The sequence below is a fragment of the Canis lupus genome, chromosome 4, assembly GCF_048164855.1.
Source record: "Canis lupus baileyi chromosome 4, mCanLup2.hap1, whole genome shotgun sequence".
Lineage (NCBI taxonomy): Eukaryota > Metazoa > Chordata > Mammalia > Carnivora > Canidae > Canis > Canis lupus.
Genome location: NC_132841.1, coordinates 76,177,390 through 76,196,617, shown reverse-complemented (window position 1 = coordinate 76,196,617; position 19,228 = coordinate 76,177,390). Strand labels below are relative to the sequence as shown.

At 44.2% G+C, this 19,228-nt stretch overlaps 1 protein-coding gene across 6 annotated transcripts in view; it reads left to right on the top strand.

Moving 5' to 3' along the window:
- The window catches only part of PDZD2 (PDZ domain containing 2), a 358,704-nt gene that overhangs the window by 264,653 nt on the left and 74,823 nt on the right, over positions 1–19,228 (top strand). For 3 of the 6 annotated variants that reach the window (XM_072824996.1, XM_072824998.1, XM_072824999.1), the window contains 3 exons: positions 6,230–6,372; positions 9,257–9,389; positions 15,910–16,056. In XM_072824996.1, the coding sequence (XP_072681097.1) occupies positions 6,230–6,372; positions 9,257–9,389; positions 15,910–16,056 (423 nt within the window). Of the gene's footprint in view, positions 1–6,229; positions 6,373–9,256; positions 9,390–15,223; positions 15,488–15,909; positions 16,057–19,228 lie in introns of those variants that run through there. The other 3 variants (XM_072825000.1, XM_072825002.1, XM_072824997.1) reach the window with 3 other exon arrangements.

Here is a 19,228-nt window from a genome sequence, read left to right as displayed (position 1 = left end):
ATGTGTATTTTTGTAAGCAGTGTGGTAAAAAAAAAATAAATACAAGTTAGTCACATAACAGTGAAAAAGAAAATCCTACCGTTTGCCAACTGGGCAAATCTATTCATACCTGGCATGTGTGTCTATGGGTCCATTTGTGGTCTCACTCTAACGCTTGTAGTTCACCCTGGACAGTATCAGACCTCTTCCCTAGACCCTCAGGAGAGACCTCAGGAAGGCTGAGTGGGTCGGTGCAAGAGGTCTGCAGAGACCTCAGGAAGGCTGCTCCAGGTCTAAATCTGTAGGAAAAGGAAGCTCAGAAGGAGAGTCACACCCGGGACATCTCCTGGGTAGTCCCTGATGTTTGCATCAAGCAGAAACAACATGATGGTGGTCCTCTTCTAGGAAGCCCCCCATGGTCCCTGGGTGAACTTCTATCCTTCTATGTGGCAGTGTCTCTCCTAATTCGGTGTCTGCTCCTGCACCTCTCTCCTGAGCCCCCCACCCTGGGCTTTCTGGTCTCCCTGCTTGCCCCACTCTTCTCTCCCTCTCCCGCAGCTTTCTGTTGGGGCCACACTGCTTTCATTTCCCACATAGGTGGTCATAGTGTCTGCTACCCATCCCGCTGTCCACTGTCATCCCATCCTCCACTGTCCTCCCGGCAACCAGAGAGGCCTTTCTAAAGAGATTGCATCAAGCGTGTGTGTGCACACTCACACCCCGCAGTGTAAGCCCTTTGGGTGGGTCACCTTATCTTCTACCCCAACTCCTTAGCTTGGTGAAGCCTGCAAGGCCTTTCACTGTCTGATCCTGCTTAACTTTCTGCCATCGTCTCTCACTGCTTTCTTCCTCCCCAGTTTGGGCTGAATTAGCCACGGTTTTTCCCAAAGGACTGTGCTTACTATCTCCTCTGAGCCTCTGCAGATGCTGCTCTTACTATCCTGTTTCTTCTCCTCTCCCCTGTGTGGCTTAACGTCTTCCATTTCTGGGGGACCAAACACCATGACACACCTCTAGGAGCCTCCTGCCACCTGTTTGGCCTTTAGGCATCTCCACTTTGGGCTCCTGCAGTTCCCCCTTCTTCATCAATGCATGAATCCCACATATTCCAACTACCATGCAGCTTCTTGTGTCCCCAGTAGGATTTAAAGGCGGGGACCTTATTTGCCTTTGTGTTCTGGCTCACTGCCTAGCACCTGCAGGTGCTCCGTAGATGCTCATTACCGAAGGCACCCAAGAGCTCCAGGCCTAAGAGGTGGGACACCAGGTTGTAGCCCTAGTTCTTCCATCCCCAGCTCTGTGGCCTTCAGGGTGCCATGTTCTTCCTCTGAGCTTCCATTTCCTCACCTATAAACTGATGATTTTGGTCTGATGACTAGGAACTTCAGCTCTGACCTTGATCACACACATCTTCTCATTTCTTACTGATCATTCTAAATAAGAAGGGATATGGAGACAGTCTCAGAATCTAAGTTTGCAACTAGAGCCAGACGATTTACTGCAGTAAAATTCTAGTTGGATGATGTTTCTTCTCGCATTTGGAGAAAAGATGCTATTGTGAAATATTATTTTTGGTTCCAGCAGAAGATGAGGTCATTTAAATGCCGCCAAGACAGCTCCTTTTAATGTACCACCTCTGTTTTGTAAATAAATCCTTTTTTTTTTTTTTTTTGGCTACTATGATGAGATGTATGTGTGAGCTCACCCAGTAATTGGCGTTTTATAGGAAAGGGTAGCACTTTGACAACATTAATACAAAAGTCCATAGCATCCAGTTTTGCGTGGTTTGGCTTTTTCTCAACAGGCTGACAGAGTCTCATTGCCCTTTAAGCCAATGTAAAAGGAAGCAAAGGCTTGAGCCATCTGTCTAGACAGGATCTGTTTCAGAACTCAATCGTCTCCACAACTGGATTGGGTGTTCACACGCTAAACACTGGCAAACATGCAGGTTTCCCATCTGGGCGAGCCTCTTAATGTCACTCTCAATAACTTCTGAAAAACTGTAAGATTAGTGTATAAACATCCTATATTTATTAATTCTGTGGCATTTATGCAATATTGTTATGTATTAGCACTGTTCTAGTTGCTGGAGAACCCATTGATAAATGAGAGACGAATTTCCTGTCCCGCAGCACTTATCACAAATAAGGGGCCACGAGCAATAAATAAGCAAATAAATGAATCAGAATGGTAGATGGTGACAACAGGTACTATAAAATGAAATAAAGCAGTAAAGTGAAAGGTGTCTGGGCAGTGTCCTGGTGGGGAGTTAACTGAAATTGGTATCAGTGAGGACCTCATTCAAGAGGCAATGTTTGAGCTGAACCCTGAGTGTTAGGAGAGGGTAGCCCTGCAAAATCTAGGGGTGGGCTGTTTCCAGGGAGGAGCCAGAGCAAGAAGCTTCCCTGGGCATGAGTGATGGAGCGTTTCAGAGGCAGAGAGACTGAAGCACAGTGAGTGATGCGGAGACCACAGGGAGGTGATTTGGGTAGAGGTTTATGTACGCCATCTCAAAGATTCCAACCTCAGTCTGAGCCTAGTAGGAGCTGTTGGAAGGTTTAAGCTAAATGTATCATAATGTATGTATTTTAAAAGTTCACCCTAGAGAGGCATCTGGGTGACTCAATTGGTTAGGTGGCCGACTCTTGATTTCAGCTCAGGTCACGCATGATCTCAGGGTCCTGGGATCAAGCCCCATGTCAGGCTCCACACTCGGTGGGGAATCTACTTGAGGATTCTCTCTTTCTCCCTATCTCTCTGCCCCCACTTATGTTTTGTCTCTCCCTCTAAAATAGATAAATAAATCCTTTTAGAAAAAAGAAAAAGAGGTCACCCTAGATGTACAATGGAGAATAGGGGATTGTAGGAAGCAAAGAATAAAAAGGGAGACCAGATTGGAGGCTACTGTGATAACCCAAGCTAGAGATGCTGGTGGGCTCAACTGCAGTGATTAACAGGAAGAAGCAGAAGTTAGATGGATGTGGATATGTTTTACAAGTAGAACCTGCAGATCTTGTTTATGGTTTGGGTATAGGAAGTAGAAGGAGGGATCAAAGATAACTTGTGAGCTCTTAGTTTGCAAATCCTCTTTAGCCTGAGTGCGTGATGGTGCTTTTTCCATGAAGGTGAGAAAGCCAGGAGCAAGACAGAGGCAAAGTCCTCTTTTGACCATACTGACGTGTATATTAGATACCCAAGGAAAACTGTAAGGAAGCAGCTGAAAATATGCTTAATATTATTATATTTACGTTGGCCTGTTGATTTTCTGCCAGCATCAGCTTTAGCCTCATAAACTTTAGACACTGACTTTATTTGTAATTGAACACGGCTTTCAGCTGTGGGCAGCTAGATGTAATACTGACAGTTGTACAATGGACTCAGATAACATCTGCCTCTTCCTTCCTGTTTGTGCCTTCCTTTGTGTACCTCTGAACTCCTCATTAGATGATCAAGAAATTCCAGAGCAGGGAAACTTGCATGGACTTCTTTGAACTCTCCCCTTAGAGTTCCTACTTTCAGTTATAGAGGAAACACTCATGCTGTTGGATAAAAATGAAAAAGAAGATCCATTTCTTGACTAGCATAGTTGGGGGCTGTATTAAAGATTGGTCATTCCTGCCCTCTGAAGCCTTCTTATTAGATATGTGTTTTATTTTGCATTTAACCGTGTGTGTGTGTGTTGGGCAGGGGTATGAAGGGAGCATGTGAATGCTGTTAATGAAAACTGTCTTTAGCTCTTTTGTCAAGAGTATATATTAGGTCATTATTCTTTCTCCATGATCATAGTTTTATGTGTTCCTTGCCACAAGTTCTGTTTCTAAAAGCACTTAAAAATGAGAAAGGACTGTATATTTGGTATCGTCATACCCTCTGTGAAACACACTTAACATACTCTGTTTAACAAAAAGGTGGTAGGACAGGGTGGAAATGATGGTGCAACTAGTAATGGGTTGGCTAAGCTTTTACTAATTTAGGCTAAAGCCAAATCAACTTTCTTATTTCTAGACTCTGATTATGGTCCCTGTTGCTTTGGGGAAAGGATTTCACAGCTTTTCTGTACTGGGAGAGGGTGGAGCACTATCCCATATCTTCAAGACCCTAGTAGCCATGGCATATCTTTCATGGAAAGAACAAATCAAGCCACCATTCTGCTCTAGTTTCTCAGCGACTTTGTTAGGCCCAGGGAGGCAGCCATAGGGCTGACCCATGTGCTAGTGTGGGATGCAAGCTGGGACAACAGCCATCAGCACATCCCTGAATTTTTTCCCTTTGGGGCTATCCACTAGGCCGTAGGACCTCATGTACTGGAAGTGTTGAAAGTTGCCATCTTGTCAGTAGCACTGACTCTCAAGGATGGCTTTTTGGAAATAGTGGAGCTGTGAGAGACTTTGAAGGACAGGGAGGTTATTTCTGAATGGAGAAGAGAAAAAAGGTGTTCCAGAGGTCAGAGGCAACAAACCAAAAATGATGGAGTCCAAAGTGAAATGATTGGATGATATAGGGATTGTTGACAAGTTCATGAACTACTGTGGTAAGCCAGTGACTTCTGAAGTTACATTTGGCCAGACAGGCATCGTTTGTCTGTGGTCAGCAGATGAAGGAGACCGTTGGCACCACTGCATGTTGCCGGAGTAATGGAGCCCCACTGAGTAGTGCTGTACTAGAAAAAGTATAGGATCCAACAGGTCTCTGTTAATAATTTCCCCAGACATTCCTATTGCTGCACATCAGTGACTGTTTTACATCTGGCTTTTTTACTATTGCATAAAGTTTCATTTTAGTTTCTGACAATGTGTATTTTAGATTTTCTGAATGTTTCACATTCTTTCTCCTTTGCAAGTAGCTTAAGTGGGAAGGTTGCCTATTTCTAGGAAGAGGATGGCTTTGTCCATAGTGGACCTTAATGGTTCTATTAGACCTTCATGATGGATGAGGAAAGGACATGGCTTTTGTTTTATGTGTTGAGAAATGCATTGTGATCCATACCCATAGACTGAGAGATAACAAGAACTTCCAGGAGTGAGCCTAAAGTAAGACCCCCAAAATTAATCACCTTGGAAGGTTTTGCTTTCATTTCTCTGAACAACCAAGTATCTGAAGGAACTTAAGCATTTTGTATCAGGCATATGTTTGCATCCTTGGAGGAAAACAGAGAGTCAAGTGGAGAATTAACCAAAGCAGAGAAGCTACCAGTAGTCCAGGGGACTTAGAGACATGATTAGTTTTTTTGAAGACTAGATTTTTGTAAGGATTGAAACACGTTTTAATGTATTCAAAGACTGTACAGTTCAGTGTCTAAGGTTCTCCTAAGGTCTCATTTTTATGTTCTAAGGAAGTTTGAGATCCAATTCAACATGATGGTTTTTCTTTTTTTAATGAAGTATAGTTGACATACAATGTTATGTTAGCTTCGGGTGTACAAAATAGTGATTGGACAACTCCACATTATGCGATGCTATTACAATACCATTGGGTATATCACAATAGGGTGGTTTTAACATATATTTGTGCATATATAAATAATATATGGTTACCAGTCAACATTTATTATGTCTCTACTAGTTGCCAGAAGCACTGCTGCTTCCATAAATATCTCATTTAATCCTAATGACAAATCGGAAAGCATTAATAATTATCCCCCCTTTAGAGGTGAGGAAAGTAAGGGTTTTAGACAGAAGGACATTCATAAGTAAAGTGGCAGAGTTGGGCCGAAATTAGTTGAACTCTCCTAGAACTAAGACCTAACTTTGTCGTCTTTTCATCTTCCTATATTAATTAGTAGCTGTGTGTAAAAGAAATGGAAGCCAGACGCAGCCAGTGTTTACACACACAGTGGTAACTGGGTTTCAGGCAGAAGCAGATTTACTTAACAGATTCCTGGTCAGGAAATTGGATAATCACTCTTGCTGTCCATTATTATAGCCACTCGCCATAGGTAGCCATTTAATTTAATTAAAACTAAATGAAATAAAAAATTCAGCATCTCAGTTGCCACTACCCCCATTTGTGGCTAGTGACTCCATGTTGGATTGTACAAACATAGAGCATTTCCATCATCCTAGAACATTCTATTAGAGGATTGGCAGCTAGAGACTTTGCTCCAGCACACAGAACATTTTCTTTCTGTGGTCATCTGTAATACCTGTTGACAATTAATGAATATTTGGCTTGACCCAGCAGCTCCACTCTCCTGTGTCAATGCCATGTGTCTGTCCAGATACTTCACAGTGTGCTCGCTTTTTCTTCCAAGGAGGAAGTTGGCCGGATATGGAAGATGGAGCTGCTTAAAGAATCGGATGGGCTGGGAATTCAGGTTAGTGGAGGCCGAGGATCAAAGCGCTCACCTCACGCTATCGTTGTCACTCAAGTGAAGGAAGGAGGTGCCGCACACAGGTGACTAGATAACTCTCCCTTTTTCTCTGACTCCTTATCCTCTCCCTTCCCTTCCTCCGGGTGTAGGACTCTTCCATTTGGTCAAAGCCCTGGTAATTGCAGCTCATAAAGACTGTGCTGGAGCATGGAAGAAAATCAGGCATGAGCAGTTCTAATTAAACACACCTCTGGGCACAGGAAGTGGCTAATTGCTGGAGATCCTGCAGACTCCTCCAAATCAGGAGAGATCGCATTTCTTTGTGGTCTGTTTTGAGTTTCAAGTGATTGTTATTTATCCTACCTTTTGGGATACTGGTAATATGTGGTTACCTATTGAGACTCTGCTATTTGACAGAACACCACATTCCTGACATCTTAACCTCCGTGAGATTGTGGCTAATGACTTGGGAAAGTAATTGATTTTAAGTGTGCCCACGGTTCATGTGCTGTGTCAGGTCTATCAGGATTCTACACGCACTTGTATGTATGTAAAAGTAAATGTGAATTTTTCTCCTTGTGACCTGAACAATTCATCCTTCAAAATTTCTTTTTTAATCTGAACTATCATCTCAAGTAGAAAGAATGATAGATCTTAGGCAGAGCATGTGCCAAGAAGTCCATTTGGAGTTACAAGGATGTAACTATCCCAAAATATACAGCATGTTTTTGCCTTGCTAACTGATTGCTTCCATATACACAGGGTGTCTACTATTGGCAAGGCATGTTGTGTGCCCACACGTATACAGTAGGTGTATAATGGTAGAGTTTCACGGATGAGTGAGGTAAATCTAGTTGGGAATTTGGTGTTCAGTCCAGGTAACCTGGTTATAAGGGCAATAGGGCACACCAGAGTGGTGTTGGCCTGCCCCAGACCCAGGGGACTTTGAAAAATATATCTTGTGGAGTTGAAGGAGCCAGAAGTAAAGGTTGTTAGACTAAGGAGAGGACAAATTCAATGTGTTTCATGTCCCAGTTCTAGTCTCATGACTACAGAGTAAGATGCTAACAACTAGAGGTGAGAATAACTGCTCTTGTCAGTTATCTGGGGGGCAGACATTGTGTAAGGATTAAGACCTTAGTCATTATCCAGAAGAACATCATTAAATTTCCCACATGAGATATGCCTTGAGGAACTCCCATCAGATACCCATTTTCCCATTAATCCTAGGTTTTAGGTTCTAGCATGTCTTTGGAAAGTTGGCAATTAGGAAATTCCTGTGCCCAGAGATGAACTTATATAGGACTGTTCTGATCTGTTTTCTGTGTGAGCTCTTTCTAGTGGGTTTCACCATGTTCTCTTCGCCCTTAGCCTGGAGTTGTGTGTGTGCTCTCTGTGCTTCTGGAGTTTATAATTCATAGGTCGGGCATTCTAGTTAATAACAGGGGATGAGAGAGACGGAACTGAAGAGGAAAATAAGAAAAGGGATGGAGGTAGGGATGGTCTTGAATAAATTCAGACACTGGTCAGAACTTTGTGTTCTTTTTTACTTCTGAATCTCTCTCTTTCTCGGTGGCCCACCCACACACCTCCTTGAGGTTCCAGTTTGTTCTCTGTGGGCTTTTATCCCCCGTCTCTTTCCATTCCAAGAAACTAGAAAAGTTCTTAGCATTTCTCTGCTTTAGGGATTTTTGAAGGACAGAAATCAGAGGCTATCAGAAGTCTCTGGTGCCTCCTGTCTTCTCTGAAAGCTTAAATACATGGAAACGATTATGATGCATGCTCTAGAGGACTGAGAGAAAGAAACCAGTGAAGGAGGGAAGGGTGGAGAGAAGCTGGTTGATTTGCTGAAAAAAAGCAAGGTGGGAAGAGTCAACACGTTGGAGAGAAAGCTGAGTGAATCTGGGAATATTGGGGCCAGGCACAGGTCCCAAAGCAGCACCCTGGGTGTTGATATAAAGCCTTCAGAGGTCATGGTGGAGCCCTGAGTTTTGAGTCCATCCCCCTCACCTGATTTTCTATCCCATATTTAGCAATGGAGATGTAAAACCTCTAGCTCCTTTGGGACCTTGGGAGACCAGACCATTGGAGGTTCAAGTGGAACCCACAGGACTGCTGATCCATCATGACTGAGGGGGCCTGCACAATGCTCTGGCACAGTGCCACCCCAGACCCTCGACCCACCCTAGGGCAGGCAACCCCAGCCCAGTGGGAAGGAAGATCTAAGTCAGCTGTAATTTGTTTTAGGGGAAATAAAGAAACAGGACACATTTGTAGACCAGGTCTGATGCCTGCAATAGCAGGAAATTGGTCAGTCTGTTTGGTTAGTTTTGTGTTCATCCTTCTGATGAAGCTTGGCTGTAGGATGAAAATGACACTGAGAGATTTATCCTCAAGGTCCTATAACTCTGCATGTGTGTTGGGGGTGGGGGTGGGGGGACCCACAGACACATGCTAGGGCTGCAGAGGGAATCTGGCCAGGGCAGTGTCACCTAGAGAGAGAGGGCAGCAGGTTAGACAAGGCTTTCTGTTGAGCTTGATGCCTTTGTTTGGCGTGCTTAGCTCAATGACTCAGCTGACAGCTCAGTTGTGAGGACAGGATGGCATTAGGATTGAGAACAGAATGACTCAACTATCCAAAAACCTTGGGGTCTCAGATCCTCTGTCATTGTCTCCCCCTGGATGGGAGGCATTTCATTAAGGTTGATGCAGGATACAGTGGTACCTTAAGACCTTGCCTGCTACCAGGCTACCGTGTGAAGTCATGGAGCCTCCCTAAGTGGGCAAGAGGACCCAGCCAGACCAAAGGATGAATCCCAGCCCAAACTGTCGCTGGCCATCTCTATGTTTTCCTTAGCCTGATTTTAACTGTGCCCTCTTGCGACCCTCCCCAGCTCCAGGAAAATGTCCCTTCTCAAGCCCAGAATATCTTGACAAGGGATTTTTTTCCCATCTCCATTTCCTCAGGGATGGCAGACTGTCCTTAGGAGACGAGCTGCTGGTAATCAATGGTCACTTATTGGTGGGGCTCTCCCATGAGGAAGCTGTGGCCATTCTTCGCTCAGCCACTGGAATGGTTCAGCTGGTGGTAGCCAGCAAGGTAGGTAGTTTGTTTCTTTGTTTGTTTAATATTTTTCATGATGGTGGTGAATTTGGATTTGAGCCCTCTCTGTGCCACACACACACACATACTTGCACATTTACTTGGGCCATTTAGATGGCCATGATTCTACAAGGCAAGCCCATAAGGGTAGCCTCTGGATGAAATATTTAGTAGATGGAAGAACAGTTCTAGGACTAAGGAAAAGGGAGAAATGGTAGGATGGATGGAAGGACAAGGTGGAGAGAGTAGCACCTCTCCCAGGGAGAAACCAAAAAGGAGACCTGGAAGCCCGCTGGTTGGCAGGGACGAAGGAGAGGTGTGGAGCTGCACATCTGCCAGGTCCCGAAGGAAGAAAGGTTCAGGGCTAGCCATGGGCAGGCCACAGGCCCTGGTTCTGTCTCACGGCCTCACAGAGTGTTGGCACTACAGGACGCCCTGTGAATCCTGTTTGTCCAGCCACCCTCTCCCCTTCTTCCTCAATTTTCCTGATGAGACAGTGAGGCCAAGCTCCTGTGGCTGGCTTCCATCTCTCAGAGGCCTAGATGTGTCTGCAGCTCCAGGACCCTGGCTCTTGATGCACAACCAATGTCTGTCCCCTCCCTTTGGCTATCACCTCTTTTTTCATGAGGGCTCAGGCTGGTGCTTCTTGTACCCTCATCCCTGGAATGTGTTAAAATAATGCCAATGTCTTATGCCCCCAGCATCCACTTTGTCCCCTGGCGTCACCAGCCTTAGAGTCCTGGATAAAGGCTGCGGGCCTCCACAGCTGTGTGACCAGAAATAGAAGGACCTGAGTCCTCTTGCTTCTGCTTGGCTGTCCCATCTGCTGCTGATAAGATAGAAAAGCACCCACCAGACTTAGGAGCTAGTGCAGGAGAGCCCCTGGGCTTCATTCTAGTCCATGGAAGCAGTGGTGGGAAACCACTCCACTCTTCAACCCTTTGCAGCAATACACTCTTACCAGAATGGGTAATTCTTTCCTCATTATCCCTATTATTTTTTTGAACTTAGCATCCACAAGTTTTTCTGTATTTTTCCTCTTAGATTACAAGGTTTATTGCCTATTATTGGAGTATTTAATAATTAGAACATTTCGAACTACCTGGAAAATCTGTAATCCTTCTTTTACACCTTTCACCCCAACCCCATAACTCAGACACTTAGGCTTCCCACAAGAACACAGAGCCTTGGCACAGACTTGGGAGGAAGGGTTGGCATTGAGGCCCCAGAGGCAGGAGTTGAGACAGTCTCCACTCCCTCTTCCCCTCCCAGAGATACCACAGGGCACCCTGGTGTCTTCTCACTAGGGGCAGGAAGGAGAGCAGAGCACAAAAGGGAAATGCTTCAAGGGAAGGACAAGCAAGTTCCCCTTTCAGCCAGAGGTATTGAGGTTTGAAAAGCACCATCTGGTCTTAAACACTCACACACGCTGAGTCCTATGTTTGCACAGCCTACCCCGCCACAGCCTGTGGCTCAAGAATGGAGGGGTTCCTGCACAAGCAGTATACCATGGCCACCCAACCTTTATTTCTATGCTGACTTCTTTCTTCTGCTAGTTTGGAAGATGAGAAAGAGAAAAATCTCTTCTAAGTCAAGCACAGGAGACAAACACACGGACACAAAGAAAACATAAAATAAAAATTAAAAAGGTCCACTCATCACTTTCTTACACTTTACACAAAAATAAATTCAAAGTGGATGAAAGACCTTAATGTGAGAGAGGAAACCATCAAAATCCTAGAAGAGAACATAGGCAGCAACCTCTCTGGCCTCGGCTCGATGAACTTCTTACTAGACACATCACCACAGGCAAGAGAAACAAACGCAAAACTAATATTGGGGCCTCATCAAGATAAAAATCTGCACAGCAAAGGAAACAATTAACAAAACTAAAAGGTAGCCTGTAGAATGAGAGAAGATATTTACAAATGACGTATCAGATAAAGGGCTAGTATCCAAAATCTATAAAGAACTTATCAAACTCAATACTCAAAAAACAAATAACCCAGTTAACAAATGAGCAGAAGACATGGAATAGACACTTTTCCCCCAAAAAAAGACACATGAAAAGATGCTCAGCATCACTCCTTATCAGGGAAATACAAGTCAAAATCATGATGAGGTATCGCCTCACACCTGTAAGGATGGCTAAAATTAACAGCACAGGAAACAACAGATGTTGGCGAGGATGTGGAGAAAGGGGAACTTTCTTGCACTGTTAGTGGGAATGCAAACTGGTGCAGCCACTCTGGAAAACAATATGGAGGTTCCTCAAAATGTTAAAAATAGGACTACCCTACAATCCAGCGATTGCACTACTAGGTGTTTACCCAAAAGATATAAAAATACGGATTCTAAGGGATACATGCACCAATATTTATAGCATTGTTAATACACTGTCTATTGAGTTTATCAACAATAGCCAAACTATAGAGAGAGCCCAAATGTCTTATCAACTGATGAATAGATAAAATGTGGTATATATGTAATGGAATATTATTCAGCCATCAAAAAATGAAATCTTGCCATTTGCAACAACATGGATAGAGCTAGAATGTATTATGCTAAGTGAAATGGAATGATCTCATTCATATGTGGAGTTTGAGAAAGAAAATAGATGAGCATATGGAAAGGAGGAAAAGAAAAAAAGGAAAAAAAAAAGAAAAAAAGGAGAGAGAGACACAGGCCATAAAAGTCTTTTAAGTATAGAGAACAAACTAAGGGTTGATGGAGGGAGGTGGGCAGGGAATGGGTTAGATGAGGGACGGATGTTAAGGACACTTGTGTTGATCACTGGGTGTTGTATGTAAGCGATAGATCACTGAATTCCACTCTAGAAACCAATATTGCACCCTAATATTGCACTACCTAAAATTTAAATAATTTAAAAAAAGGTCCACTCGTGGGTAAGCATAATTGAGGAGCATACAGGGTGTTTTGAAAGCTGGTTTCCTGGATGATATGTGAGCTGTGGTCTCACTCGCTGACTCAAAGGGCACTAACGTGTGCCAGGGTACAAAGGGCACAGTGGGTGCCAGGAGCTTTTTACTTATGGTCTCGTTTAATTCTTGAAATCCCATGAGAGAGATGTTGGTTCTTTTCATTCAAAAGATGAAGTTAAAAATCTGAGTAGTTTATTAATTTACCCAGAGGCCACACAAGCAGTAGGAGGCAGAAGCAGGTTTCATCATGGGTCCGTAAGGCTTCACAGTTTCGTGCTTCTTCCTGTCAACCAAGCTGCCTCTTAGTCATTTAAGACATAAAGGACACAGAGCCAATGGCATTAGAGAAGGGTAATGTGTTCCTGCGAGGGGCTTTGACATTTAGGGACACTCACCGGGTCTTTGTAGGACTGAGAAGCAGTCTGGAGCCCAGGAATGGATGTTTCGGTTGTCAAGCTCTTGCTCTTGGCCATCTGTACTGAACGACAGGCCTAAAGATGACCGAGACCGCAGAGGAATGATACCCTTCAGTTCTTCCCATAGGCTCCATTTATAACTAGGCAATACGTTGCTATAGCAGCTGCCCACTGTTTGTTCCTAAACTTAATCTCCACCATCCAAGATGCTCATCCATGTAGGAGAGAAGAAAATCCATCTTTCCACACCTCTTGGCATCTGGTCCTCTTCATTATCCAAAAAGAGCAAGTAATCCAGAGTCTTTGTTTTGTCATTGTATTTAAAGAGAGGAAGAGGAGGGGAAAGAGCTTTTGATTTGCTGAATAAAAAGAAAAAAATATAAATTATCATTGTAGAAAATAGTCACTTTGTCACCAAACTTTAGGACATTGTTTTGAAAACATAATGCAGTTACTTTCTTCAGGACAGAGCATCTCATGTCTCCATACAAATATGTTGTTTGGGGATCTCTGGGTGGCGCAGCGGTTTGGCGCCTGCCTTTGGCCCAGGGCGCGATCCTGGAGACCCGGGATCGAATCCCACATCGGGCTCCCGGTGCATGGAGCCTGTTTCTCCCTCTGCCTGTGTCTCTGCCTCTCTCTCTCTCTCTGTGACTATCATAAATAAATAAAAATTTAAAAAAAAAAACAAATATGTTGTTTGTTCATACAGACGAGCTTATAGGTTTTTGTCTAATGAATGAAATCAGAATATCCAAGTGTGTTTTGATATTCCCAGAAGTACCTGCATATCAACATAGATTTCTCTCTCTATCACTCTCTGTTTTTATCAACAAGTACTATCCACTTACTATGTCTAATGTAGAAAACCTAGAAGAAAAGGAAGATAAAATTTTCAAATACCCCCAGTAGTTCTATCCATTACCTGGTCTGTCCTTCCAGGCATGTTTTTTTAATGGGCTCAAACACACGGAGTCAGAATGCCCCTGGAGGCAGAGCCGCCTGGACTTCAGAGCCCGCACAGCCCCTTAAAAGCTGCGGATCTTGAACGAGTTGCTACATTTTTAAATTTTTTTAAATTTTTAAATTTTTTTATTTTTATTTTTTTTGCTACAATTTTTTAAACCTCAGTTTTCTCACCTGGACAATGAGAATCATAACTACTCCATGGAATGTCAGGAAGATTAAATGAAATATGAACAGCCCAAACAATGCAGCTGGTTGCAAGAAGCACTTGGAGAAATGTTTGCCTTTATGGTTATCACATATTACGACATCTAGTTTATTGTTACAACCATTATTAAAATGGGAATACTATTTTTCATCTGCTTTTGCGCCAAGTAGCATGCTGTAAGAATCTTGGTGCATACAGAAAGTACATTTCTGTAGCACTATTGTTAATGGCTATGGAGTATTTTTTTTTAAAGATTGCATTTATTTATTTATGAGAGACACAGAGAGAGAGAGAGAGAGAGAGAGGCAGAGACACAGGCAGAGGGAGGAGCAGGTTCTCTGCAGGGAGGCGGATGCTGGACTCGATCCTAGGACCCTGGGATCATGACTTGAGCCGAAGGCAGATGCTCAACCACTGAGCCAGCAGGCGTCCCTGACCATGAAGTATTCTATCTTGGGGCTGTTGTGCAATTTACTCACCAGTTGGGACCTTCATTTTTTGTCCTACATCTTTTTAAAAATCTCATTTCCGTTTATGGTCTAGCAGAGCTGACCTTGCAAAAGAGGGCTGAACTCACTTTTTGCTTCAGAGCTCTTTCCTTCCCTTAGGTAAGGTCCAACTGTATAGTATCCACAATTACTGACCTGCCATGAATGAGCTTCAGATGCCTCCCAGGTGGGCTGCGCATCAAATTAGTCACAAATGTCAGTGTCGCGGGGCGCCCACTTACTAGGAGTCTGTAACACCTGTTGTTTAAGATGCGTGTCTTCTATTCTCCTCTCTGTCAAGCCCTGAGGAATAGGATGATCAAAACTTTCCATAGGCTTCCTTGCTTGTAGAAATGACTGGTGTGGGAGGAGAGGAGGACACATTTCTCTCCTTTCTGGCCTCACATCAGCCACAGCCCTGCTCCCCCGCCTCCTGTGCTGTGGCATTTCCCTGGAGAGTTCTGGGTGGCAGCGTGCGCCTCCTCTGTGCGTGCGATTGTCATGTGGCATCGGTGACCTCGCCTGCATCCCACTGACCCCTGTGGCCTCGTCTGTGCGGAGGAAGGAAGGACGACGGTGGAGTCCTCTTTAGAGTCTAATCTTAATGGAGTCTGATTCCATGTATTTTGTTGACCTTTAAAAATTGTTCAAGGGCTGTTTTCTTTGAAGAGACGTTATCAGGCTCCACTTTGGCGTCGTGATTCAATCAACAGTCTAATCTCTTTCTGGTGAACATATGCTCGTGAGATGAGCAGTGAGGGGGAGGAGCACATGGATACTAGAGCTCTGTGCCGGGCCTGGGGACACGGCGCACAGTAGAAATGGCCTTTACTTGGAGGAGCGCTCAGATAAGCAGGAGAGACAGGTAGAGTTAGACATACGTGCAGGGCGATGAAAGAAAACAGTAAAGGACATTCGGGAAGAAGGGAAAGACAAGTGGAATGCCTCCTGAGACGGTCCAGGAAAGCTTCCAGGGGAGGGTGTTCAAGCGGAGCTGGGAAGCTGAGCTCGCTGGACAGAGGGAGCTGCTGGTAGACATGGGAGCAGGGCAGGGGAGAGCCTGGCGCGATGGAAGGTCAGTACGGCTGGCGTGGAAGGTGTGGGTTGGAGGAGAGAATGGAGGGAGGTGTGTTTGGGGCCCTGGGCCCTAAGATGTTGGCCTGCCAATGGGGAGGTTTAGATTGTACCTGGAACGCAAGGCAGGAGAAGGTATTAGAGATTCTGAAGTGGAGGGAATTTGGATTGCCTGTAGAAATATCTAAGAAACACAGATTTTTTCAGCAAAAAAAAAAAAAAAAATTGCTTTGGGTTTACATTGGGTCTACTGCCCTAATATGTGAGGTAACCTGGCCAACCTGGAAATGTGGAACATAATACATTCCATGGGGTCTTTGAGTTCAGGGCGTGTGAGCACTCCCGGCTGACCCTGCTGGGTTTTCCTTGACCTTGACCAACATCCATGGGGTAATGCATGACTCTTTCATTGTGTCCCCGTAGGAAACCTCCGCCGAAGACCTCCTGAGGTTGACATCTAAGAGTTTACCTGATCTGACCAGTTCAGTAGAGGACGTGTCCTCTTGGACCGACAACGAAGACCAGGAGCCAGACGGGGAAGAAGACGGCTCATCTTCCGTCCAGGGGGCAGTAAGTGCACCTCTGCTTTCCCCAGCTGCTCTGCCAAAGCCATGTGTCCCTGAGGATGTCGATGGTGGGGTCGGAGGTACTAGCTGAAGGTAGTAGGATAGAGCCCCAGATGGGAGAGGACCACAGGGCGTTCTTTTAATCTTTTTTTTTTTTTTTTTTTTTGGTCAGGATCTTCCAGACAAATCTGTGAGGGCAATGATTTTCATTAATGAAAAAACATTGAAGCTGGAAATGGGATGAGGGCGCAGCTGTGTATTTAAGTTCAGAGTGTATATCAATTTCTAGGGTGTGTAGTAGCTCATATATACAAGGATCTCACTGCTGCTTTCGGATGCAGCGTTTGACAACTATTGGTTGTGAATTCAAACTGAGCCCGAGAGATTCTGGTCGAGAGTGGAGTGTTGCAATAACACAAAGCCCGTTCAGGCCAAGCTGTGTGGGTATGTTTTCCGAAGCCAGGCCCCTCGCGTGGCCTGTGGTTCTTCTGACACGGCCCGGGTGTCTCATGCCCTCGTGGGCTTTCCTCATGGGCTGCCTGGCACGGAGTCACGAGGGCTTTCGGTTAACGGTGATTGCAGTATGGCTTCTGGGTCCCTCTTTGGATCCCAGGTCTGCCAGATGTGGCATTTCTGGTGTAAATTCTTGCCAGTTCTTGGTCTCCATCCGACCAGCCATGGGGAGGGTATCTTCCATCTGCCATCTGGAGCCACTTACTCTCTCCCACCAGCACTACACCTAGGCAGAGTGGGTAAGCATTGGAAAATGAGTTTTGGTCATAGTTAGGCCTTAAAGACCCAAAACTGCATGTTTTATCACATTTATACAATATGCTATCTTATTTCAAAGAAGAAAAAGTTGCTTTTCTCCTTTCTGTTTTGATCAGTGGAGATCCAGGGCCACTGAGTACGGTCGTGTGGGTGTGGACTGCACAGAGTGCTGCGTTGAAGGAAGCACTGTTTGAACCATAAAAATAGTCTTTTGTATTTATTATGACAGTTTCCTGAAAGATGGCAGTGAAGAGTTTTGCTCTAGCAAAATCAACATATTAGGACAGTTTTCCAATCAAGGAAGGAAAGCATCTTAAAGAAGAGATACCTTTTTGTAATTTGCCCAGAGGCATTGTATAAACCCATTGTTGATTTGAAAGATTTTTCTAGCTGCTTTACCTTCAAAGGAGAATTTTCTCGGAACACTAACCCATAAAGCAAATAAACCAGAACTGAACGAAGTTAAGGCGAACAGTTTAAAAATAACTGTGTGATTATTCCCATCTCTTTGTACTATGACACCATTCAGTGGTTTCTCTTACTTTTATTAAGGGTAGAGACCAAACTAATTTGAGGGGCCTACACTGCTTCCCTGACTCCTGCTTATTTCTTGAACCTTACTTCTCACTGAGTTCATCACTCCTAAGCAACCACCACCCTACCCTTCCTGCAGTCCTTCATGATGACTGCATGTGTTTTTTGCCACAAGACCTTTGCAAATGCTATTATTCTCTCTCTCTGGAATCCTCTGCCTGAATAAAAGGCCTTCTATCTGCCTTTGGGATCCCCCAAAGTGTTACTGCCTCAGAGAAACTTCCTGAATATACCCATATACATTAAATCTCTTAGCTCTGATAGTATGACTAAGTGGCTCTCTGTGAACTGCTTGTCATATTTGGATTTGTTTTTTTTTTTCGATGCAAGGAATTTTAATTAAATTGGCATAGTTAAGACCAAAAAGATAAAGTGGACACTGCCAGCTTATCTTCAGCCATTGCCTTTAACAACAGGCTAGGGAACGCAACTTGAAACACAGCTGAGTCTTGGTGTTCTGAGACAGTGAAGGGATTTCCTTGGTATTTAAATATATTAATATAACCAGTTATATAAATCTAAATATAAAACCAATCTGTAAGTTTAGAGGTGGCATTTACCATCTCTGTGAAAAGCGGAACATCCCTAATCAACTCCAATCATATTTTTAGAAGGGGAAAACAGTGACAGCAGTGACAGCTGAACCAGAATTACCATCAAAGTTCAAAAAGCTGATCATATTCATTTAGCCGCAAGCCAATCTTATTTAAATCAGGACTGTCGGGATCCCTGGGTGGCGCAGCGGTTTGGCGCCTGCCTTTGGCCCAGGGCGCGATCCTGGAGACCCGGGATCGATTCCCACATCGGGCTCCCGGTGCATGGAGCCTGCTTCTCCCTCTGCCTGTGTCTCTGCCTCTCTCTCTCTCTGTGACTATCATAAATAAATAAAAAAAAATTAAAAAAAAATATTTAAAAAAAAATCAGGACTGTCCCAGAGAAACATTCTATCAGTCACTCATGATCTGAATTCTGGTCAATGAGATCAATTTAAATAAATATGGCACACATAAAAAAAAGTCATGAGACATTTTTGTTTTGTAATAAATAAGGTGATGGCCAACTATTACCCCTCAGTAGCTTTTTTGAGATAAGCTATTAAGTCAGTTCTTTCCCGGGTCTTCTTAATGCCAGCAAAGATCATTTTTGTTCCAGGGATGTACTTCTTGGGATTCTCCAAATACTCCTTCAGGGTCTCCTCTCCCCAGGTGATGCCTTTGTTCTTGTTGGCATCGGTGTAAGAAAATTCAGGGGACTGACCTGTCTTTCGCCCAAATCAACCATGGAGAGTTGGCCCAGCCTTGTGCTTGCCTCCCTTTTCCACTTCTTTTTTTTTTTTCTTTTTAAATTTTTTTTATTTATTTATGACAGTCACACACAGAGAGAGAGAGAGAGAGAGAGAGGCAGAGACACAGGCAGAGGGAGAAGCAGTCTCCATGCCGGGAGCCCGACGTGGGATTCGATCCTGGGTCTCCAGGATCGTGCCCTGAGCCAAAGGCAGGCGCCAAACCGCTGCGCCACCCAGGGATCCCTCCCTTTTCCACTTCTGAACAAAAATCTTCTTGCCCTTCTCAACATCACCCATTTTTGAATCGCTTTACTGAAACGAAGATGCCCATTCGCAAGCCGGGTGTCCCGCTCTCTCACATTAGGGTTTGTGATTATTTGATTAAGATCTGTTTTCTCCCAGCCAACTCTAAATTCCATGAGGTAACATGACGACTGGATTGGGTTCCCAGTGAATCCCTAGAGTTTAGCCACTACATCTGGTGCTGAGTTCTAAATAACAAAATGAATTTAAAAACAAACAACCC